A 26,462-nucleotide genomic window follows, 5' to 3' on the forward strand; every position below is an offset into this window, starting at 1 on the left:
TTCACAAATGAGAGATGTTTTATTTATTCCATCATTCATTTTAATGCACATCTGCAAACATGTAAAAACATACTGTACATACAAGTCTTAACACTAGAGACATTACAAAAATGTGCTTACAAAATTGGAAGCATGCAAATAACTGACAAAAGACAAAGATTATAGGGATTATCACTCACCAACACACACACACACACACACACACACACACACACACACACACACACAGGATAGAAATAAATACACATTAAAAAGAGGAGCATGTGGATGCCATCAATTGGTAACAGTCCCTCAAAAATAATCACCAAATATTTTTGCACCTGATAAAAATACTTTCAAATGCAAAATATTTTTTTTGTTTTGGTCTTCAAATGCTTGCTCTTTTTTGCTCTTTCAAACTGAACAGGATATTCTTGACATTTCTAAGTGGTTGGATCTGGATTGATAGCTAAAGTACACCTGAAAAGGTTGTTGTTCAGGACTGCTTGTTACCTGATGATGTCACATAAGGAGAACCACTGCACATATTATCATATATAGGACTAACCATTCAGTCTGTCTCACTGTAGGTTTAGGATGTAGGGCAGCACAACCCCAGGGAGCATTCAAGAATGAATGAAGTTCAGAAAATGTAATCATTTCAAACAGTTATGGAGACGTTAGTATTTGTTTTTTGCCTGGACTCACAGTTGATTCAGTGTATCTTCAGCCTTTTATCCAAAATAAGCAACTCGGTAACTCCAGTTAAATCCATCATTTTTTTCCTTTGCTTTTGTTTCAAAAGGCAGCTTCCGCGTGTTCTTTTATTTTAGAAGGAATAGCATGCAGTCCAATGTAACAATGTACAGGTAAATAAATGTTAATACCAGAGATGGGTCTTTCAAGTAACTTCCGTATGTATGTAAAAATAGGAATATAAATTGGCCAACAATGGAAATGAGTGCAATTTGAAAATTGCTTATTGAACAACCAGGTTTCAATTAGTCTAATATTTAATAAATATAAAGTTATCATTAAAAATAAAGTCAGGAAACTTTGTGTTGCTGCTGTTACATAGGTTAGATGCAGTGCTGAAGGACTGTCTTCCGAGCTGCTCTCCTCCTGGTCAGCTCAGCGTCTGCCCAGTTAGCACCAGCTAACACAGCAGCAGTGACAAACATGGAGCTCACTCCTGCAACAGTGGATTTTACCCATTTTATGTAATAAAAAATAAATAGAAAAGTCAGGTTCCCACGAGGGAGGCTGGGCGGCAATTACGCTGTACATTAAATGAATACTTATGTCCGAATCAAGTCCTTGAGTATCCCCATTAAATGCTCACTGGCGTACCAAATGTGGAAGAGTAGGGAAGTCAGAAAGATGGACTAACATTGTTGATTTTGAGATTTTCTTTGACGATAAGAAAACCAGAATATTAAATATATATAATATATATAATATTAAACAGAATATTGCCAGACTTATTATGGCTAGAGCCATCTGATGTCATTTGTTTATTTCACTCATTTAGTGAGTACAAAATTAGTGTGAGGTGCTGTCACCACTGGACTGAATATTAACATGACTGGATTATTAATTGCTGATTCATCCTTTAAGCAAATTTAATCTGAGATGATTTATAAAGTCTGGTGGATAAAATTCAATTCCATTTTGTAATAAAAGCAGTCCCTTCAACACAACAGGCTTCCAGGTGCTGCTAGAACGGTGACCAAATGCACATCAATTTACTGGTTTTAGATTCAAAAGCAAATAGTGATTACATTTTCTTAACATCTCAGACAAATGAGTCCAGTGCTATCCAGTATTCGACAGGAGAACCAATGATTTTGACAACAGAGAATCAAACCAATTCTGATCTATTTTTAGAAGTTTCTTTTTTTTTTTCAATTAATTTAAACACCATTTAGAAGAATATCCTTTTCAATTCTAATGAAAGAGCACTTCTGACACAAATATATGTGTCCTTTGAGCAGCCTCTTCTCACAAAATTAAAAGCACTGTATTGTTCCATACTGTTTGTTAAAAGAAAACAGCTTCCACACACACAACTGTCAACAATATTAAAGACTACATTTTAATAGTGTGCTGTGATTAGGATGGTCAAGTAAGATTTGATTTCATCTTCCGTAGCAGAAAAAGCAGACAAGGAAAAGAGTTATTAATGCCCCATCCACGTCTATAAAGATTATTAAAAGTGACAGATTACAGAAATACTTCAGTTGCCCTAGAATGGTGTCAGTTGACATTTTGGGCATGAAGGCTCATTTTTGAAAATCCTGCACTTTGTACAAGATGAGATGACACTAAGTGAGCTGCAATGACCTCTTTAGCAAAAAAATTGATCTTTGTTCGTAATAATGTGGGGGAGCATTTCATCACCAATCTACATAAACTGCCTTCACATAAGTATGAAATAAATTAATTCATAAACCCAAGTATCATTAACATATTAGAGCTCTTAAACAGCTTTCTGAGATGACTTCTTGTCCACTGATAAACATTGTTAACATGTAACAAGCTTGTGACTGATTACAAGAGTGGCAGATTTCAGTTTGCAGATACACATTTACATTCATATGATTAATCAAGCCATGACCCGTGTGCCACATAGATCATATAGTATGTGCACACAACACAAGTTCAAATAATAACAGACATGGGAATCAAAGCTGTGAAGCTGCGCTGGTGTTCACACTGAACATTATCAAGCTTAATCAAAGGCAAGTTGGTAGGGGAGTAGTCATAGTGTCAAATCATGTAATATCAATGGGGTGCAACACATGCATTGAAAAATCTGGTCTGCACCTGCCGAAAGGCTCAATAACTGGCACACTATCATAATTCATTGAGGATGATTGATTCGTTTCACTGAAGCATCCGCAGTCAGCCTTGAATCTGAATATATTTTATACATAAAATAAAGATGCAAGTGAGAATTACAATTCTGCAATTATTAAAAACATCTTGAATAGAAGGCTAAAACTTTATATTTATAAACCTTCTATTGCATACTGGCTGCCATCCATTTGAGCGTACCCAAAAAGTTCTGTCAGTCGGACACCATCCCTTTATGTCTAGCACCATATGCGGTCACCCTCAAACATCGCAGCTCCAGTTAATACCCTTGGCCAAAGGTTTACCTGCATCATTAACCCTGAACTAGCTTAGCTATCGACTGAGGCTTTCATTTCCTTAAAAAAACAACCAACTGCAGGCCTGTTTCCACTGCGAAACAGAAGTTTAGAATAACATCTGCATGTTGTTCAGTCAAGCTATTTCAGCTTGCTTGTCATTCCGCTATTGAGTTTTAGCTACATAAGATCACAGATAAAAAGGGAAAGAGAACAGAGTCTGAGTTTTATACTAATCATCAAGTTGAGAGGCTTTTTAGCACGTAATATTATTTCTTACATCCATTTCATCTCTGTTCCATCAAATGCTTCTGGTTTAACTGTAATATAAGCAATAAGACAGTTCATCATTACAGCACCTGAACCCATAAACCTCAATATAAGACTGGTATTTCTCAGTTGTGTGCGTTTTGCTAAAGTAAGCATACTAGAACATTTTCTAGTTCTTGTGCATGCCAGCTGCTTCAGCCAACATTCATTTTTCCTACTCATAAACAAAATATCCAAAGTAATGCTGGCTGTTTGTACCTGACGTAAAGTTAACTAGCTGTTTGTAGCTTATCTAAAATTAACTAGCAGTTTATAGCTTATCGAAGCTGTTTGTGTCTACCACAACATCAAATGAGTATTAATTATCGAAATCCACATGGCTGCTCTGTTGTGCAGTTATTTGAACATAGGTTAGCCTTCGATACCCAAGTAATTACTTTCTTTCAACAGACTAGCTGTGGGCTGGCAATCAAATCTCTCTTTTTTAAGGGATGCACGATATTGGACTTTTTGCCAATATACAATATGCCGATGTGTAGCAACTAATTTGGCGGATAACTGATACTGAATCCATATATCTACTTTTTCCCCCACCTAACTTCAGTGATAATCAGGTCTCCTCTGTAGTGGAAATACCATCACATTATACATGCATACTCTTATCGTGATGGCTCACCAACAGATGGGAGACATGAAATAGAATGCTTTTTCAGTGTACGTAATATTCATTCTGATAGTTGATTTTAAAGTTGATAATGGCCGATGCCAATGATGTGCCAATATTATTGTGCATCCCTACTCTTTTTCTGTTACCGACTGAAATGTAACAGATGTCAGATGTCAGTTGTGGGCACTGAATGTCTGGTCAAAATCTTTTTTTATTTATTCTCCTTTCACACAATTCCAATTTAAATCAAATTCAAGACTATTTTTTTAGGCACAATTTCTCATTTTGGCTTCTTTGTAACTGTAGAAAAATGTGGTTATATTTCTCAAATTAACAACAAAGTTTAACTGTGGTATCTCCTGAACTCATCTGTTAATGTATCGGTACTGTATTGCACTGCACTAATATTGGAACATGTCAGTACTTAGCTTTATTACTGTCGGCTAGTAACAGCAAAAACCAGCAGCCTTCCAACTATGAATTCACTTATGACTAGATGATGCTGCTTTGCCACGCATTCAGAGGTGCGGACTTGAGTCCCATGACTAGTCAGACTTCAGTAAAAAATGTGATAACTTCAGATTTGATTTGAAAATAAAAAAAGACTTGCAATTCCACTTAGACTTAAACACCAATGACTTGTGACTTCAACTAGTCTTGAGCCTTTTGACATGAAAAAATACTCAATACCTTCCCCGAGGCCAAAGATTAAAGGCGCTGTATGTAAAAATGTGGCCAAAACGGTTACTGCACTCAAATTCAAAATACTGCCGCGAGTCGTGTCCGTCCCCCCTCCCCTACAGATTCGAGGTTGCTGGACAGCGGCACGCTGGAGACTGATTTGTTTGCCCACAGACGGCTGCCGTGGCAGGGCTGTGTCACCGTGTCCGTGATCTTTGGTTTTCCAGCGGACCGTTCGAGCAAGTCCGGCTTCTCTGCTGCTAACGCTGCTGCCGAGATACAGCGGAGGAGCCGGCTGCTAATGCTATGTACTGGGGCACTGCTAATGCTGCTTGCCGTGCTGCTGTAGCTCAGTCGTAACTGTAACTGATGCTGAAACTCTACTGACTGCGTGACTGGTAGACGGCAGTGGGTGGCGCAACAGGCCAAAACACAAATTCAAAACATAAACATGATTTGCAGACTGTAAAATATTTTTTTAAATGCGATCAGTATGTTATATGAACATTATTCCTTAGTCTCTGTGACATTAGGAGGATTTTACGACTATTTGCTTTAGATTTCTTACATATAGCTCCTTTAAAAAGTATGTCATGTTATAAAGTGGACCACCAATTTATTAATTTCCCTTCATTTCCTGAATCAACTAACGTTAATGCTATTCATTTCAAGCAAGTCGACACCTAATTCTCCATATCAACTTTGTTTGAATTAGCAAGCAAGATAGCTAACTTCCAGCTGTTACATAAGTAAATAAATTAATGACTTAATGCTTCATTCACACACTCTTGTCACAGCATAGGAAAGCATACTGCTATCATTTGATGAGTGACAACCGTGTTCGGTTCATTTTCTGTAATCACTGTAACAATAACATAAAAGCATAATGGAATTAGCAAGCTTCCTAGCTAAATTTTAGCTGCTCCATAGGTAAAATTTAATAACTTACCACTTCATTCACATGCTCTTGTCACAGTGTACAAAAGCACATTGCTATCAAATGATGAGTGACAACTTTATTCGGCTCATTTTCTGTAACACTATAACATAAAAGTATCCATAAAAGTACTGTATGGGTCACTTCATCAATTTTTCTGAGGAACAGCTGTATCCGTATGACACAAGCTCTTATTTAGACGCTATTGACTTTAACACCAATGACTCATGACTAATTTAGACTTCAGCCTTTTGAGTTGAAAATAGTTGATGCCTTCCCCCAAGCCCAAAGATTAAAAAGTATGTTACTTAAAAATGTGCCACCCATTTGCCTTCATTTCCTAAATCAACTAATGTTAACGCAATTAATTTTAAGCAAGCCGACACATAATGCTCCAGATCTCTTTTGTTTGAACCAATTCCATAGCATCCAATGAAGTTGCAGATGAGAACAATCAATAACTCACGTTATGTTACTGACCATCAGTTGCGAAAAATGATACTAACGATAATTTCATTCGTAAACAAAAGCTACACGGTGCACAACAAAAAACAAATTTCAGCATACAAAATGTACAGGTCAAAAATCATCCAACAACTTCCAACAAACTTGTTACCCAATTAAATACAAATTTTTAAACGCATTCATGATTTTTGTAGATTTAATATGTTATTACTCTGTTGTTAAAATGGTATTACCATTTGGTGAGGAGCGCATTATGACTTGTTTAGGATGCAAAGTTTAGGACTTGGGACTTACTTGTGACTTGCAAAACAATGACTTGGTCCCACCTCTGCATGCACACCCTCTGGCCAATCGCAATGACTCATTCACTGCGATATGAAGTACTATAATGAAGTTACTATAGAGATACATGTAAACCCTGGTTGGAGAAGAAGCTCGGTCAGTAATATTCAGTGTGAAAAGCACCACAACTCCCTCTGATGGTTCTTTCAACAGTACTCTGTTGTGTCAAAGTAATGACAGAACAAAGGAAAATTCATCACATTACATTTCCAATGGGACTAAATGCATTGCTGAGACATGATGCTAAAGAAATAATGATTTTCAAAAGGTTACTAGTAAAGTATTCAATAGGTCAGGCCCCTCACTTCAGATTTATTTTATCCAGACAGAAAATGTACCCAGGAATACTGTCTCCTGCTTCACATATTAATAAACAGATAAGGCATACATGTTTCTAAAATTAAAAACGTTCAACTTCTAAAAATAAAAAAAGAAAACCCTTAAAGACCAAAACATGCACTACTGCATTACCCAATGAAACATTTGCTCGATCTGACAACACCCGTGGTTGCAGTGGGAATTCTTGGCTCTGTTGTTAAACATTTAAATTTTCATGACAAACTAAGAGGTGTAGTGTAGGACTAATGTGGCTCCCTCTCTCTCAGTGCAATCATCATTATCTGAGCACAACAAGTCTCCATGGGAGAGATGGCTGTGAGAGGAGGAGGACCAAGGTAGCCTTTTCCCAGAATGCATCAAGAAGGGAGAGGCATCCCCTCTGCACTCCAAGAAATAGTTTCAGCTTGTCCTCAAAGGTTTCATGGCAGTCCCTATTGACCAATCATCAGGCGTCGAGTTGAAAAGCAGTATGCTGGCTTTTCCCAACGCATCTGTCCAAGCTCTTCATTGATCAGTTCCACGAAACATGTTTGACATGACAATGATTTTGTAATGTTTATACTCTCACCTACCATATCTGAGCAGAAAAGGCAGGAGGGAAAAGAGGGAACAGGTTAGGAGTTATCCTGAAGGTCTTTGGCCTTGGTCAGGATGGTGTGAACATCTGAGATTGGGTAATCCTGAAAGAAAAACTAAAATTACCACAACGCAGCTGTACGTCTCCATGAACCAGTCAAGTTGCAGTTACAGTTTACATCCATGTCTGTCCAGATCACATGTAGCCATGACAGTTGACAATGCTTCAGAAATGGATGTTGCTGTAAAGCAGCTGCATATACTAAAACATGGATGTTTCACACACATCCTTCCCCCGGCAGCAGAACATCTGTCCAATCAGCACAGTTTCAAGGACAACCAAAATTAGTGTCTCCAATTCAGTTTCTGACCAAATGTCTCCCCTTCTGTTCCTGAGATATAATTATGACTGGGTATTGTTAAGATTTTATTAATACTACTACTACTCTTACTGATACACGATTTGGTACTTCATCGATACTCTCGGTTCCTTTGCATTTCTAAAAAAAGTTGCTTTTTAGAAAACATTAATTTAAAAAGAATAAATTCAGAACAGGATTACTGCATATTTGAACTAAATGTTTCCAGAGCAGTAACAGTAATTTTACAACAGCTATGTCACTATATATTCCTGACATGACAATATTGAGTGCAGTTCAGTATTTATCAGTCTTTATAAGTCATTCCTCCTGTCCTCTGTCCTGACTTGTCTCTGCTGATGTGATTCACTGCATGCAGGTAACATTAGCACTGGTAGAAATAGGAGGGGCTTCTTGTGTCAGCCATCAGCTTTGTTTAAAAGTATTTGCCCAATTTTAAGATAAGTGGCAAACTGAGCTAAAGAGTTAGACTACATACATACAGCCGTCATTTATCATCTCTGCTGTTCACCAACTTTATTCCATGTCATGAGGGTGTGTGTGTGTATGTGTGTGTGTATGTGAAGGAGGTCAGTCTCGGCATAGAGCACGGGTGAGAGGCTGCAGGATGACAATGCATTAAAATAAAATGTAGAGAAGTGCAGATAAAAGAACTAATTGAAGTCAGAGTTTATCAATACTACAGTCTTTGATCATTTAGCCCTGGGACTCATTTAATACTGGGTTTCAGTACCCATCCCTAGTTATGACACTGGGTATCAGCCAGAAAAGTATTTTTGCAGAACATTATGATGTAACAGTAAAGATGACATCTGACCTTTTGGATATAAAATGTTGTCACAATTTTATTCTGTTAGACATCTGTGTGAAATCTTGAAAGTTATTGCCAAGAACATGTTTTCTGAGGTCCCACTGACCTTTGACCAACAAAATACAATCAGTTTATTCTTGAGTCCAAGTGCACGTTTGTGGCAAGTTTGAAGCTCTTCCCTCATGGTGTCCTTGAGATTTCACATTCATGAGAGTGAAACATAAGGAAACATGATGACACATAATGCCTACGGCCACAGGTCTTGCCATGAGGAGACATAAAAATCACTGAGTCAGTTTCAGTGAGAACATTACCTGCACGTATATCTTAATAACGTTTCACAACATATTATAATAAGTCTTACCTGCAGTAATCTCATATTCACTGTAAAGTCTCCTGCCAGTAAGTTGTCCCGGATGAGTCTATGAGAAGAAGTCAACAGAAACCATGATTCACATGAAGAGTCACAGGTATCAATAATGTGGGAGTACAGGGAGCAAAATCAGAAAATCTCACATGAGCATGGCGCAGCAGACCAGGATGAGGAAGTGGAATCTGTCCTGGTCAGAAAACAGGGTGTCCCAGATGCGGATGACATCTGGCAGGAGGAACTCCTGAGATAACAACAAGGTCAGCCACCGGAATGTGAAATACTGCGGTTTGATGTTCTGTTCTTCCTGTGTGGACAGAAAAAACATGGAAGAAAAACAGAGGAAATGGGCATATCATTGTTGTTTTAAGACAGATTTGAAAAAATGTGAATCTGTACTTTAGCAGGCTCATATTGTCTCCACCTGTCCATCTCTCACTCGCTCTCTCTCACTTATTGCAAGCACCAAAAAAAATGTTTTCCTAGCAAAGTCATTAAATATTAATTCTGATATAATGACTCGATACAGAACACTGATCAGCAACTGTTTAGATTAATCCTTCGCAAAAATGTTAAACATTCTCTGGTTCCAGCTTCTCAGATTGAGGAGAATCTCAGATGAGGATTTGCTGCGGTTCTTTTTGTCATGATAGTAAACTATATATTTTGACGGATTTGACAACCAAGTAATTTAAAGGCCCAGTGTGTAAAATGGGTTGAAAACAGTGACATCAGTGGTCAAATTCTAGATTGCAGGGCTCACTCGCTCACCCCTCCTGTCGGGTAAATGATGGTGGCCTCGTAGGGACAAAAAGCCTTGCGCATGACTTTTTCAGGAGTAGGTCTATCTAGTGACGAGGTGAATGTTTATTTAGAAATCTAAGCCATGTTACGATATTGTAATGAATCCCTCACGAGCAGGAGACCAGAGAAGCGTTCAGGAAAAAGGCCAGTTTATTTGAGCACTCCAAAAAAACTGGGGTAACACTCCACTCCATCCCAAACTCTGACTCTTCTAGCGTAACAGACACACTTCATAACTTTACACACATACTCGTTTGCCATACCGAGTGGGGACCCCCCTCCCCTCTCTGCTCCGCCAATCTCCAGCCCGCACACTGACTGACAGCTTAGCCGGTAAACAGAGCTCAGCTGTTTATTTAGCCTAGCAATATCTCCGGATTATAGTAGCTGCAATGGACGACTTTGAACGCAATTTTGAAGAGTTTCTTGTAGCGGACACAGACCCAGAGCCATACCTGTTTGAGCCGGAGCATACAGATGAGGAACTCCATGTGTTTGATGCTGAGCGGGTGAGAAGAGAGGCTGAATGCACAGAATGGGATTCGGTGCTACTGCTACCATCGTTGGGAGATATATCACCAGGAGGAAAAGCGCCGCAGAGAGTGCATCACAAGGGGTGAAGTTGCGTCTTCTTTTCCTCGCAGATGACGGTTCGGGTTCATTCTCTCCTGTTGCGTGGTAAGTGTGGTCCATTCGCAAACTTTATAACCAAAAAATCTTTTCACTACTCTCTATCGAACTACTAACACTCTCTGCTGTTTCTTCCTCCTTCTTCCTTCCTTCCGCTGTCTTCGTTGGTTCATTTATACACGCGAAACACATTCTCTGGCTGGCTGGATTGTCCACTCGGTCTGCCGTACATACATGGCGGTGCAAGATGGCGACCTCTCTAAAGCAAGGCCCTTGCTATATATATATATATATATATAAATATATATATAAAAGCATAATTATAAGGCTAGGAAAACCAAACAAATTTTATTTTATAGCGATCATACACTTGTATAAACATATTAATGGGTAGAATATTCAGATTGAGATTGACAATAAACCATGCCAAATATTACACACTGGCCCTTTAAGACATCACATCAGGCTCTGTAAACTTCTGCCAGACATTTTTGGCTAGACCCTAGAGGTAAGGCCAGCCCTATGAACAGATAACTGCCAGCTGCTACATGAGTAAAGTTTGACGCCTGAATATATCATTCACACACTCGTGTCATAGCGTAGGAAAACACATTGCTATCATGTGACGAGTGACAACTTTGTTCGGCTCATTTTCTGTAACCACTGTAACTTCAGCGTAAAAGCATGGTTTGATTAGCAAGCTAGCTAGCTAACTAGCCAAACAGCCATGGGTGAAATGGCAGTTTTGGATGGAGGAAAGAGGATCACCTCATCAACTTGCTTGAGGAACAGTCGTGTCTTTATGAAACAAGCCCTAATTTAAATGTTACTGAGTGTTTCGTGTTACAATGTCAGAACGGGTGCCACTGCCATTTAGGGGTGTAACAATACATCGATCCACATCAATACATCGATTCATTGATTAACGATCCAATTACATCGATGCAAAATGAAAACATCGATCCATATCGTCATCTTAAAGATACACCTTTATTTTGAAATTCACATAGCACGTCTGTGTTACCATTTTAGTGAACAGGTCTATTTTTATTATTTTTTGTTACAGAAGAATACTGTTTTTCATTTAAGTTGATGTAAATGATTGTGTTAGATGGGCATATGATATTGCGTCATATTGATCGCAGGCTCCTGAATCGAATCGAATCGAATCAAAATCGTATCGTGACAGACTTTATGATATCGGCAAACATCGTATCGTCATCCAAACAAATCGATATAATATCGTATCGTGATGAAGCTGGTGATTTACACCCCTACTGCCATTATGATGAGAAGGTGGAAATAATAATTGAAATTGAAGTAAATGTTATGTGTTTATATGTGCTGCCACAATGACGAGATTCCCTTTTTGGTAATTGGCACAGATAGGACACTACTGGCAGAACTTGGCTCTGATAGTGGCCAATAGCTGTGCAGTCTCCACCAGTCATGTGGGGATGGACATCTGTGACCAGGGTTGAACAGGGGAGGGACGGGTTGTGTTGAATGGAGCAAAAATGAGCTAATCAGTGAGTACTTCTCCACAGAAAGCCGCTCTTGTCCTCTGCGTGACTGTGTCTCACTGTACTTTTCTTAAGCTTAACATGTGTTTACATTCGTTTTTTGGGTTGGACCGCAACAACAAGGCCAGCTCTGTAAGCTAGGCCAACAAAAGTTTGTGACTAGCTGACTGCCAGCCACTTCCTGTTTCAAATTAAAAGCTCCTGAGTATTTCATACACGGTCCAGCCATGTACTAGGTTTTGGCCTAGTCTTGTTCATTGTTTTCTGATCATTTATAGACCAAACAGCTATTTAATTAATCATGATTTCTACACATTCGCAATTCAGTTTTATGCCTCAGAGGTGCTCCGGCCACAAAAGCCAGGCACGGACAGACAGCAGAATGGAGAGGAAAGTCATGAGTGAGATGCTCTGGTCAGAGAGTCTGCAGCTGTTAGGAGCCAGAGGCAGTGTAATAGATCACGTGGACACTGGCTGTTATAGATAATATGTGGTTTGTAATGGCAGCTCCTCGCCTGCTGATTCCAATCATTGATTTTTAGAGTGAAGCCCCAGAGAACAGTTCCTTTAGCTCCCTAAAAGGAACAGAAAATGAGCAAGAAGTGGGAATGTGGCCTCAGCCATACCAGCTTGAGATAGAGCTCCAGGTCTTTGTCTTTGAGCATGGAATACACACTCTCCATCTTGTAGGTGATGCCGCACTGAGAGTCGTCCAGGCTCTTGATGAAGTTGTCCCTGTTCTCTGACATCAGGTTGGTGAAACAGAAGAATGTATCTGCTTCAGCGTGCTCTGAATGATAAAGCACAAAAGATTTACAAAGGGCTCATACATGGTGTCTACAGTTATGAAACATTTAAGACTTTTCAAGACTTTTTCCAATAGCACTTAAGAAGTAATTTAAGACCAAACTTGCAATGGAAATACACACCAAAAGTAAACATATTCTCTCTCCAAATAAACACACTGATCAGCTCAAAATGAACAGTAAAGTAAAATGGCACTGCTGCTGCTGCTGATGATGAATAATGATGATGATAATCTCTGTGCTTGCCGCACAAAAAAAGACAAACAAACAAACAGGCTGGCTAGCCTCATTGCATGATCTTAATGCATAAAAAGGGCAAAATAGGGGCACTGCATGCATTGAGGTGTTGTGTTGAAGTCTGTTCACCCACTGAATAGTGTTTCCCTTGAGTTAAAATGTGTTAAAATATGTTTCCTGTACTGACAACACCGGAAATTCTCACATTGACATGATTAAAAAAAATATAAAGGCCCAAACAATTTGAATTAAAGACAATGTTATACTTTTTAAGGCCTTTTAATGATACATGTGTATTTTAGACATTTTATGACTTGTTAAGGACCCGGGCCACCGTGTTACATTTGTGCGTGAAAATGTCAGAAGTTCAAATGTTTAGTTAAAATATGACCGACCTTTCCACTGGCTGTTGGGGTCCGTGGCAAAGGTGTAGTAAATTGGCCCAACAATCTCATTCATGCCCTGTACATAGGCAATCCCAGGGTTGAGTTTGGCATAGATGAAGAGGATCCGCTCCACCACTTCCCAGTGTGCCTCACTCCCATTGGGCAGTACCTCATATTCATTAGATGGATACAGGTTCAACGCCTTTCCAGGGGAGCTGACCTGAAGGAACAGATTCAGTTTACCAGAAAGGTGTGGCAATTGCTCAGCAAACTGTGTGTAATAATGACTATAAGCAGCACATACAATGTTTGTTTTAAACAGATATTTATGTTAATTCAAGGGAAAAGAAGATGAGATGTAAAAGTAAACTTAAGAAAATAAAGGTCAATATCACTGTCCTGGTGTAAAGAAGCAATAACCTGATAATGATCAATCTTAGGAGTTCAGGGTGTTTCCACTAATGCTCTTCAGCATTGCTTACATGTGATTCTCAAAGTAGTACTGCAAAGAGAGTGCTTGTGTTTGCAGTTCACAGCTTCTTAAAAAAAACTAAGTTGTTTTAGACTACACCCTATTTTTCCATGTTTTTGTGTCTAAGAGACTAATCGGAATAACAATTTTTAATTTTTAATCTGTCCAGTACTGAGCAAAATCGCTGCGGCCTGCAGAGGAGAGACAGACTGCAGTGTAATCCCTCAGGGTAACTGAGCACTGTCAATTTATGTCCAGTGAAAGGATTGTTTTTGCCACTGACAGACTCAGATTGAATTGTCTGACAACATTATGGTCAAGATCTCTCTACAGAGATAGATCTTTTGTATTAGAGTGAGCTCCTTGTTGTTTACCCACAAACAGCCCAAAATCGCAATTGTTCACCCTACCAAACTCCATTTAAATAAAAGTAATTTTGTCATCGTGAAACACACTTCATGGGGCGGCAATAGCTCAGTCCATAGGGACCTAGCTTAGGAACCAAGGGGTTGCCGGTTCAAGTCCCCATACGGACCAAGTATGGAGCATGGACCAAGTATGGAGCGTGGACTGGAGTGCTGGAGACTCCTGAGCACTGACGGGGTGCCCTTAAGCAAGGCACTGGACCCCCAACTGGTCAGGACGCCTGTCCAAGGCAGCCCCCTCACTCTGACATCTCTCCATTTAATGCATGTATAGTTCCTGTTTGTGCGCAGCAATGTATCCAACAGTTGTTAAGACATTTCAGTCTGGATGTAAGTTATACAGGATGACAGGTGACTCATCAAATGCAAAGAACTGGTGATTTCATCCTGCATCATCAGCGCATCAAGACCTATGAAAATCAGACTCCGGTGACTGGCAGCAGTTAATGCAGCACTTTAAAACTTCTTGTTTGTGAACCTATGTAATCTGGTGTCACAAAGAAATAACTAATGATAAGCATCATTAGTATTATTAGACTGTTAGTCTGCCACATTATGTAAAAACAGATAGAGACAAAAAAGAGTGGTCTTGCGGATGTAGCAGATGGATTCATTAGCAGTTTGATCTTACAAAAATCATGCTTCTACTGTGGTCTGTCTGCTGTCACACCAGCCTAAATGAACTTCACTAACCAGGCTAACGCACCAGTTTGTTTTAACCAAACCAAACAGGTTAGGTGTGAAATCACCCCTGAGTGAGTTTGTATGGATAGACAGAAACCCAAAAGAATTACATTTATTTTCAAAAAATCCTGATTTACTACAATGTATTCTGTTCTGGCATAATGCATAAATACAATGTAACACAGCTTAGCTTTCTACAACACTACATCCGGGACAAACAAACCTGTTTGTGCTTTAAAAGCACGTTCACCATTCCTCTCGTAACTTACATCTGCACTTCATATGACAGACTAGTTCAGGTGGAGCTTGTAAACATTAATTTGAAAATCTGATGACACATTTTCTCTGTTCCTCACTGGATTCCTCCAGACATACCCTGACCACACACACACGAACATTCACTTACATTGGTGACTCCACTGCGGTTGCGGTTTACAGTTTGTGCTTTCAGGGTGGTTTGTTCGACTCGCCGACGCAACGTCTCATAGTCATTCTGAGGGTCCAAGATAAGCTGGCAGGGGTATTCTGTGGGACGCTGGAAGAATGCCATGTCTGGGTACAGCCGCCTGCAAACACACAAACAGGTCAGTCATATTTTACCTGACTTTGAGGTGTATACACTATTACATGCTGTTTTCTTTTAGACATTCACATACTGTCAAGAACAAACTAATAGATCTAGAATAGTTTTTCTACAGTCATACCTTACATCCTTGTCGATTTGTAGCAGAATTTCATTATCTTTGAAGTAGGTATTCCACCTGCTGTCTGGGTTCGGATTTAGAGGCTGAAAAAAAGATAAGGGAAAAAGACACATGAAATTACTGAAACAGTTTTAAGTGACCTGTTACACCTGTGAGCAAAGAGCCGGACAAGCAGTCGATCATTTATTAGATGAAAACATCTGAGGCAAGAAATAGGCGATACAGAAACAGAATCTTGATTGGATTCGATCAGCGCTGTCTAATTTGACAGTTTGACTGCAGTTCAGGAGCAGTGATTGAAATGATTGACAGCTGCATCTGAGACTTGTCAGCTCTGACTGGTTGTTTTTCATTCAGCTGAAGTGAATTCTTGCAGATGCCATTAGAAGCACAATGAGGAAGAGGAGCAACATGTTTTTTTCACAGACAATCACAGACAATCTGTGTCATGTACAGCGGCATGCAAAAGTTTAGGCATCCCTGGTCAAAATTTTGTTTACTGTGAGTAGCTAAGCAAGTAAAACATGACCGGATTTTCAAAAGGCATGAAGTTAAAGATGATACCTTTCTTCAATATTTTAAGTGAGAATACTTTTTTTATTTCAATGTTCTCCAGTTTCAAAATATCAAAAAAGGAAAAGGGCCTAAAGCAAATGGTTGGGCACCCTGGATGGTCAGTAATTAGTAGGGCCCGTTTGGCAAGTATCAAAGCTTCTTTGTAGCCAGCTATGAGTCTTTTAATTCTTGTTTGGAGGATTTTCACCCATTCTTCCTGCAGAAGGCTTCTAGCTCGGTGAGATTCTTGGGCCATCTTGCATGCACTGCTCTTTTGAGGTCTATCCACAGATTTAATGATTTTTAGGTCTGGGGATTGTGAGGGTCATGGCAAAATCTTCAGCTTGCTCCTCCCGAGGTAGTCCATTGGGGATTTCGAGGTGTGTTTAGGATCATGGTCTTGTTGTAGAAGGCATCCTCTCTTCATCTTCTGATTTTTACAGATGGTATTACGTTTGCTTCCAGACTGGAGAAGTCCAGTATTTTGCACTTTGAGCCCTATTTCTGGGTTGTTTATGATGAAATAGAGTGGCTAAGACCAAAATAGTGATGATTGTTCATTTTCGGAGAATTTGGCTTTCCCCTGCCTGGCTTAACACTGCTGCCTATGGCCATGTGTGAACCTGTCCTAAAACCACCCTAAACGTTCGGTTTCAAAGCCATGAAACTCACCGAGTGGTCAGTGGTGTTCGCTGATGTTCTGACATAATTGATGATTGTTGATGATTGTTGGAGCAAGGTTTCAGGAATCAGAGTATATATAAAGGTTTGAAATTTGCATCTAATTCGCACCTAACAATATCTGTGAACAAGCCATAGTCCTAACAAGCTAATTATGGTCTGAGACCCTGGTAAAATTTGTCTGAGAGCTCAAATGTCTTGGGATGCCTAAACTTTTGCATAATGCTCCTTTCCTTTTTTTCACTCTAAAATTGTATGAAACAAAAATAATACTCTAATCTTGCTTAAAAAAATTAAAAGCATATTTCATCTTTAACGTCATGCCTTTTGGAGATCAGTTCATCCTCTACTTAATTAACTGTTTACAGTGAAATAAAATTTGACCAGGGGTTCCCAGACTTTTACATGTCACTGTATATTATCAGCATATAATGACAGTTTCAGCTAATATCAAAACAGTTATTTTAATTAAAAGTTACCTACTGTAGCTTTACAGTGTTTGATTGCTTTATGGTTTCTTGCAGGAAATACAACTTAAAGTGACTTTAGTTATAGGTTGTGCTGCACAGTATAAACTGTTGCAGTGACTGTTGTAGTGACTTATTGTTCTGACAGTCAAACAGTGTTTCAAAAAGTGTGCTTAAGCAACTAAGAACAAAAACTCAAAAGACTTGAGATAACAAAGTGATCTGCAAAGCGGTCACACATCCACATTTTAAAGTTGCACTGTTAGAAACACAGTTTAATGATTACCCAAAACAGAACATTAAACAGTTAGTCCTGCCAAGTCATACAAATGCATGTTTGGGCTTTTACCGTAAAAACACTACTGGTCTTACAACCTACTCCTCCTGCTACTTGTTAGTTAGAGCTGAATGTTATTGATGAAACTCAACTATAGTTTAACAATATCTGCCACATGAGTGATGAACAGCTAAAGACTGTCATGCAATCACCAGTCACACTGCCTCTTTAAGGCTGTTCTGCATGCACTGCCTTTTACTGCTTACTTCAGCAGAGGAAGATAGCAGACATTAGCATAGTCACTGAAGCACACTGTACTTCACATACCTTGTAGCTTCACTGATCAGGCCTCATTTCAGTTTAACACTGCTGTGAAAAGAAGAACTCACATGATCCTCCATAGTCACATCTTCTCTGGAAAGGCCCAAGTTGGCTTTGGCAATACCGGGCTGGATGATCATCTCCTTCAGGAACTGGGAGTACACCTCCCTATGACAGACAAAATGGGACAACTTGGAACAAAGTGGTGGTGGAAACTTAAAATACACCTCAAGAGCCATTTGTTTATATCCAGGTTTATACTGGATTTAAAAAAAGTAGTCAGGGTGTCTCCATGTATCAGACACTTAAATTAAATGCTTTTTAAGACATTTTTAAGGTAATTTTTAACCAAGACTGATTAAGACAATTTTTTGGACAATTCATCTTTTTTCTCATCCAAGCATTGCAGGTAAGTATGGCGACAAGTAGTACGTATGTAGTCCCCTGCAGAGGTAAGCTTAATGTAGAAATATAGTTATTAAAGTGTTAGGTTCATCTACATTTCTACAAACTAGATGACACTAGGGATGTCCCAATCACATTTTTTTGCATCCAATCCGATACAGAGTCCTTTATTTTGAAACCGAGTCCGATACCGAGTCCGATATGATACTTTGCAAAGCGTTAAGAAAAAAAAAAAAAAAAAAAGAATGCATCCAAGTTGTCCCATAAGGTTTGTTTTTTATTTAAATAGTATCCGAAAAGCTTATCGGTGGTTCAGCAGCACAAAATGTAAACAAATTCAATATCTTCTTCTTGTCTTCAACAAACAAAATAGGCCTATATCTTTATACATTGGAAAGTGGAGGCAACAATGAACAACATAGATGAAAAACCTGGCCATTTTTGTTGTTTTGATTCCTCCGATCTGTTAGTACCAATTCCGATTTTGTAAAAATAACGTGATCGGAGCCGATACCCGATCCGAGGATCGGATTGGGACAGCCCTAGATGACACCCTTTACATTCTAAAACCAGCCACCAGTGATTTGGCCATCTGAAGTGGCCAAATCACTGCAGGTGGCACCATCAGCTGGCTTGAGTCGAGTTCAGACCGGCCAGTTCACACCGCTGCAACTTTTCTCTGCAACATTCTAAAACGGTTTCATCTCATCGCGAATATTTCATCTAAACTGGGCTTAACATTTATGAGATTTAATTTTAAAGACATTTTAAGACTTTTTAAGGACCTGCAGACACCCTGGTAGCACTGAGATAATTTGTTGATTAATCAGACCACAGAAAATGAATCACCGAGTAATTTGAAAATTGAGTAATCTTTCAGACATTTATCAAGCAGAAACACAAAAATATTCTCTGTTTTTAGCTTCAAAAATTTAACACTTTTATATTACTAAATATTTTGGGTTTTGGTTAGGCAAAACAATACACAAGAAGATGTCACTTGGGGCCTCTGGGACATCATAATGGGCATTTTGACAATTTCGTGATATTTTTCAGACTGAACAAGTAATCGGTAAATTGAAAAAATTAATCAAACAATTTTTTCGCTAAAATGTCCTGTTACTGTGTTTTTTCTTCTCTGCTGCCAAATCTGGAAAAAGTGGTGAAAACACCATTGGGGCTTTTCTCTGTTGGGTCTGATATAAACAAGGAAAATGGAGGAAACAACAGTAAAGAGAGTTTCTTCACCATGAGAGACCACCATAATAAACAGAATCATGACTGGTGAGTCACAGCTGAGATGGCTGTTTTTTTCTGTTTTTAGTCAGCTAACGACATCAGCTATTGTCATCAGCTGTGTTGATTAATGGCAGCTGATTTTGTGGTTGCTCAGTGAGATCTCCATGCTCTTTCATTAAGTTTTAACATGTTCTCCTTGGAGAGAGAGGGGTGTCTGCAATACTTTGCTCAGCCTGCTGCCCCCAGGACCAGGCTTCAGGTAAGCGGTTGAAAATGGATGGATGTTCTCCTTACCTCTGTTTTTTGAGGAAAGATTCCCATAATGTCTGATCAAGAGGAAGATAATTGAGAAGGATCTGAAAAGTGAGTAAAATAATCACAAGTCAGTCAACACACATCCGAATATTTTGCAAGTCTATATAGTCAAATGTGCAACTATTTGATCTGTCCCCCTTCACAATCTTATAGAAATGTTGCATTTTATTTTTAACCCAGACTTCATTACTTTTTAATTTGTTTTGCAAAACACACAATGTACTGTAGTGAAAAACTATTGTGTCCAAAAATTTCCATTATCATCTTCTATCCTGCTGGACCCACCAGCAAGGCCTTTATTACCCATCCATGTGGTGTTCAAACCCACTAAACTTTATATTTAACTATGGTCCAGATCCCATAATTATAGATACCAAATATGAAAGGCTGAATTTCAGAGACTGTGTATTAAGAATAGACAAAATATTCTGAATTTTTCTATTTGATGTCATGGTGTAGCCATAAAAAACCTGGGAGCTCTGCTTTGAAGATTTCCCTCAAGTAAGCATCACACAGACCTTAAAGTAGTTTTGGAATAAGTAGACACACAATCTATTTATGATATCAGAAAGAATGGAAAGTTGTTGTTGAAAGAACAAAGATCTTAAGCGAATATAACTCCGTTAAAGAGGTACAGAATTTGTTTTGCTGTTTGTTCCTGTTATACTGAACAAAAATTTAAACACGTCTTGTTTTTGCTCCCATGTTTCACAGATTTAAGTTAAAGATCTGAAACCTTTTTATGCACTCAACAGATACATTTCTCTCAAATTATGGTCACAAATTTGTTAAAGTGAGCACTTCTCTTTTCCCAAGATAATCCATCTGACAGATGTGACATATCAAGATGATGATTAAACAGCATGATGACTTCACAGGCGTGCCTTGGGATGGTCACAATAGGGGATACTCTAAAATGTGCAGTTTGAACTTGCCACATCTGTGTCATTGTGTTGTGTGATCAAACTGCACATTTTCGAGTGACCTTTTATTGTGACCATCCCAAGGCACACCTCTGTAGTAATGATGCTATATAATCAGCATCTTGATATGCCACACCTGTCAGCTGGACGGATGACTTTGGAAATGGAGGGGTGCTTACTCACGTGGATTTTAACAAATTTGTGACAAAAATTTTGAGATAAATGTATGAGTGCATTCAAAAAATCTTTTATCTTTAACTGTGAAATATGGGAGCAAAAGCAACAGCATTGACTTTAGATTTTTGTTCAGTGTATATGAAGGTGGCCGCAACTCAGATGATGACACATTCTTGGGACATGTACACAGCGCATTCCAAATATGCATCTCAGTTGGGGTTTTTAACTCAGTTTGTGAAACACTGCATCTTTGAATACATTACAGAAATCTACTAAAATACTTTACTGAGAGGCAAATATGCTGTAATTGCTCTAAAGACTCTCACACTCCAACAGCTGCCTAAGAGTCTTTCTGCATGTCAGGTGAACATTATTTGTTATAACACCTGACAGTTTAATATCGGCTTTAATGGAATATGTTCTGACACGGCATTCAAAGTAGTAATATTTTTTGGGTCCCTGGACACAGGCAATTAATTGTCTCGTTTTGATCTGCTTTCTGACAGCAGGACATGAAGTCCTGCAGAGTAAAGTTCTTTTTATTCACTCTTGTACATATTTTTGTGTATGAGTGGAACAAGTAGTTAGGTATGCTAATAATCAAATCTCATGGTGGCATTCATTAATTGGCAACAAGCAGTTTACACCAAGTTTGTGCAGCTAAGAGGGTTTGCTGAATCCCACTTGGAACACTCATAGGAGCAAACCTCAAGGAAAACAGCGTTTAACAAAAGAGGAAAAAGAGCTTTAGGATAAGAATACAAAACAACACAGAGGCAGGGCAACTTACTTTCCAGCAAAGAGCTCGTATACCTCCTTCAAATGGGATTCCTGAGTTGAATAAAGAAAAGGATAATCAAGTACAGACCATTAAGGTATCTAGCCTCATGGTTTCGGCACAAAAAAACATCAAGGTGTAAAAATTACCATTGAAGCACAGCTCTCTCAGAGTCTTCAAGTTTATGTTTTCTTCACTCAAGGTTACTTTGAATTCCTGTATTCTGAAATAAGAAACAAGGCGAGGTTAGAACCAACTTAATTTCTTAATAACTTCTCCATGACAAAATACTTCTTATACCATTATGAGCACAATGTTAACTCGTAACTGGAGTATATCATCGATATATCAGTATCGGCATATGTTGTCTGATATGCACCAAAATGAAAAGTTTTTTTTTTTTTTTTAATGAAAACATGATGCAGGAAAAGATGGTTGGGATCACTTATAATTATGAAATCCTCAATGAAGTACAGTTATGTGCATTGTATGTGGAATAAATATATACATTCAAGAGGTGTTTAGAATATTGTACAGTTGAATAATTACACAGAATATTGCAAGAATTAGTGATAAAGTAGTAAAAACAATAGTAACAATAATTGTACCTTAAGTCACTTTTGCACAGCAGAAACATAATGGTAAATGGACCTGCGTTTGTATAGCGCCGTTCTAGTCATCTAGTGACTACTCAAAGCACTTTTTACACTACGAGTCACGTTCACCCATTCACACACAGATTCATACACTGGTGACCGAGGCTACCATACAAGGTGCCACCTGCTACTTTTAACACACTCACACACCGATGGAACAGCCATCGGGAGCAATTTGGGGTTCAGTATCTTGCTCAAGGATACTTTGACATGCAGCCTGGAGGAGCCTGGGATCTAACCGCTGATCTTTCAATAGGTGGACGACCCGCTCTACCTCTGAGCAACAGCCGCCAACATGGATAATTTATGGATTATATATCCAGAAAGGTGAATTAAGTCTAAGTGCCTTTTTAGTCTTGTTGAGCCAGAGTGGCTGACACACTGAGGGAGGAGGTGTACAGGCTGGTGGCCACAGGCAGGAATGACTTCCTGTAGTGCTCCATGGTGCATCTTGGGGAAACGAGTCATCACTGAATGTGGTCCTGTGTTTGACCATTGTGATGTAGGTATATATATTTATACACATACACACACACACACACACACACACACATATATATATATGTATATGTACATATATATATATATATGTATATATATATATATGTATATGTATGTGTATACACTCAGAAAATTTTCACAGTATCACAGTATTACACAGTTATTATTATTATCAGTCAGAATGACCCTTAAAGGAATTAAAATGAAAGGGTTATTTTTGGTTAAACAAATATTTATTACTATATTTGAAACTTGAAACCATTATTAATGGCTGTATATGTAATAGGTCTCCCTTTTGATAACAACTAAAATGAAGTTGAGGTTTTCTGTCCAGTATCATTTTCTTTCAGCATCGTAGATAAGCAAATGTACACAGTATGACAGTCATAACAGTCAATTTTAATATCACGGTATACCTTGAACCTGGTATACCGTTGCAACACTACTGCTGATATATCAATATCAGAATTTTTTTTACTCCTTAATATCGGTATTGGCCCCAAAAATCCAGTATCAGTCAGGCTCTAGTTAACACACATGATCTACACAAAAAGGGTGCCTTCTCTGGCATTAAATGCTAAATCTATAATTAAGATACATTTAAAAGAACAGTTTGGCATTTTGGGAGATATGCCAATTTTTTTTCTTGCTGAGGCTTAGATGAAAGGGTCACTCATGTCTGTACAATAAGTATGAAGCAAGAGCCAGGAGGTGACTAGCTTGGCTTAATATTGAGACTGAAAGCAGGGTAACAGCTGATCAGCACACACTCTATCTTGTTTGTTTAATACAAATAGCAAGATAGTGTATACGTGTACTTACCAAGATGTTGAACTATTTCTTTAAGTGAGTTTAGAAGATACAGATTAGGTCTAAAATAAAGGTTTTAACAATTTCTAAAATTTCCAGATATTGATTCACAAAGTCTTTCTCAAAATGTAACAAATTGCAATTGTAGTCAGGAATTTTCTTACATTCTGCTGCAACTGTTTTCACATTGGAAATCAGCTCTGTACTGACCACTCTTCTCTCCCTCATCCGGAGATCAGACCAAACTAAAAAATTGAACCATGTGATATGTAAAGCTATAAACATATCTTACATGCTCCTTTATTTCTCTATTAAATAGCACTGTAACCCAGAAACATGGACTCTCGTCAGTCAAGCAGTAGTGAATGTGTTGCAGTAGTTTGGTGCACTGAACTGCAATGGATAAAAAGATGTCGATGCAGCTTTGTACTAGTACTACAGCTGTATAGAGCAAACCAATCCAACAAAAGCACAAATAACTACAACCACATCTCACTCTGACCTCCCTATGCCAGACATAGATCACTTTGACACAGACCACTCTAAGATTCTAAACATAAAACCATTTGTTCAGCCAGTATTCTGCCCACAATGATTGTGGGCAAAATACTATCTTGACATTATTAGACATTATTAGAAACACTATTAGTGTTATGCAATCTTACAGCTACAACAGCACAAACACCAGTCTTCAAACTGACCACAGAAAAGCATCAACACCTCTTGGATGAACAATTACTGAATATGATGAACTTCATAAATATTGGATGAAGTTCATCATATTCAGTAATAGAGAAGCATCAACACCTCTTGGATGAACAATTACTGAATATGATGAACTTCATAAATATTGGATGTATTGCAACACCTTGGTATTGGGTTGCATTTAGATGCAGGTGTACCAACTGTGCTTAGTATTTCAGTGTACATTTTAAGTAGTCTACCATATGGTAAAAACATCTCCTGGTGGTGATGGTCAGTGAAAATAGTTATTTTTAGTATTTATTGTTAGACTGCCATCATTTTAATTAAAACATTTTACCACCATATCAGTATTTTTAGGAATGGACGATTATACCAGTACACCATGGTCATCAGCCAATATTGGTTTTAAAATGAACTATCAGAATCCGCTAACATGCTTTTTTCTAAGTTGCACAATGAATGACTATTACATACATTGAAAAGCAATGTATTTCATGTCTCAATCTGCTGGTGGGCCCTCACAATAAGAGTATGCATGCATAATATGATGTTAATTCCACTACAGAAGAGACTTGATGGTCACTAATATTAGGTAAGGAAAAGAGTGGATATACTGATATCAGTATCGGTTGTTGGTCAAATGAGTTCTTACATATTGGCATATCGGATATCAGCAAAAAATAAATAAAAAATTCCAATATCGTGCATCCCTAGTATTTTTTCAGTTATATAGATGCGGCTGAGTATGGGGCCTTGTGCATCTGCTACATACATACAGCATGTATACAAACATTTTCCAATTAAGAAATGTATCAAAATTCAATCGATCGTGATTAAAAAGGGTTAAAAACCCTTATGCCTCATTTTTAACTCTAACCTTAACCCTGTTTATTCTGTGGGTAAAACCGATTTGTAAGGAGTTGTGGGGAAGATGGTATTGTTCTGTATATATCTGAGAAATAAATAACCCTTAAAATAACTTGAGACGTGCAATACACACAATCAAACATTATTAAAAGTTATAACATACAACAGTTGGGATTGACACTGTGGTTTAAAGTACATTACAGCAGAGAAAATGGAAATATCATGGAAAATTTGATGAAAGTAATGCCTCTATGCTGAGCCCAAAGCGTTTATCAAAGGAAGCGTGATCTGTCTAATTTGTCACGAGGTAATATAACATCAGGACAGCAGTTTAACTGGAGATAGGTGACATATGTTTTCACCTTTACACTGTCAGCAGATCCAGCTCGCTGAATGTTAGCTAATTGTTAGCCAGTTAGGGCTTAAGGAAGTATGATGTGTCAGCTGATGTGCTAACAGGGAGCTAGCGTAGCTACTTAAAACGATGAAGTTGTTGTATTAGTTAACGTTAACTTTTGACGCTAAAGCCTCGCTGTTTTTGACAGTAAATGTAAAGTCATATCAGCACGTAGGAATTTAATGTTTTTGCAATACTTGCCTAAAAGCTAAACTTAGCTCATGTTTGATTAGCTGAGCTGCTGTTGCTGCTAGCTAAACACTGAAGTTAATACCAGTTTGCGGTAAAGGATGCTAACCGCTGCAAAACATGATGTAGCACCGGTTATAGTCTATCTGTGTGTCCTGCATTACATGCAAAAACGAAGATTTAGATGTGTCCCACCTGTTTTTGTATGCGGTAGACATGTCTGGGCAGGCGGCGGTGTATTCCTTTAAGTGTTTCCAAAAAGGAATGAATTAATGGCCAGGGGGGAAGTCCTCCTATCACTTCCGTCTTCACAACAACACAGTGGGCAGACACCACGCCGCTGTTTGGATCCACGGCAGATCTGCGTGACAGTGAGTGGGATCATATGCTAGGGTTGTTCCCTTAACAAAACGCTTTGTTCCCTAATTTGTTCCCCAGTGCCATTTAGTAACGCAGGTTTAATTTTAAGTACTACTCATTTTAAGTATTTTCTAACTATAATAATGTGTTACAGTTTTTTACAGTTGTTTACGCACTGAAATGAAAATTTTCACACAAT

General features: G+C 38.4%; 1 protein-coding gene across 1 annotated transcript; it reads right to left on the bottom strand.

Moving 5' to 3' along the window:
* tbc1d13 (TBC1 domain family, member 13) lies at positions 1 to 26,234 on the bottom strand. The gene is made up of 12 exons (XM_033646210.2): positions 26,099 to 26,234; positions 21,928 to 22,001; positions 21,791 to 21,831; positions 19,880 to 19,941; positions 18,010 to 18,109; positions 15,641 to 15,723; positions 15,343 to 15,502; positions 13,365 to 13,575; positions 12,553 to 12,716; positions 9,116 to 9,276; positions 8,964 to 9,021; positions 1 to 7,512 (listed from the first exon to the last, which is right to left on the bottom strand). Exons 1-12 carry the CDS (start codon positions 26,119 to 26,121, stop codon positions 7,447 to 7,449), a joined length of 1,203 nt encoding a protein of 400 aa, XP_033502101.1. The 5' UTR covers positions 26,122 to 26,234; the 3' UTR covers positions 1 to 7,446.
* Positions 26,235 to 26,462: the final 228 nt, after the last annotated feature.

This window comes from Epinephelus lanceolatus, chromosome 19, assembly GCF_041903045.1.
Source record: "Epinephelus lanceolatus isolate andai-2023 chromosome 19, ASM4190304v1, whole genome shotgun sequence".
Classification (NCBI taxonomy): Eukaryota; Metazoa; Chordata; class Actinopteri; order Perciformes; family Serranidae; genus Epinephelus; species Epinephelus lanceolatus.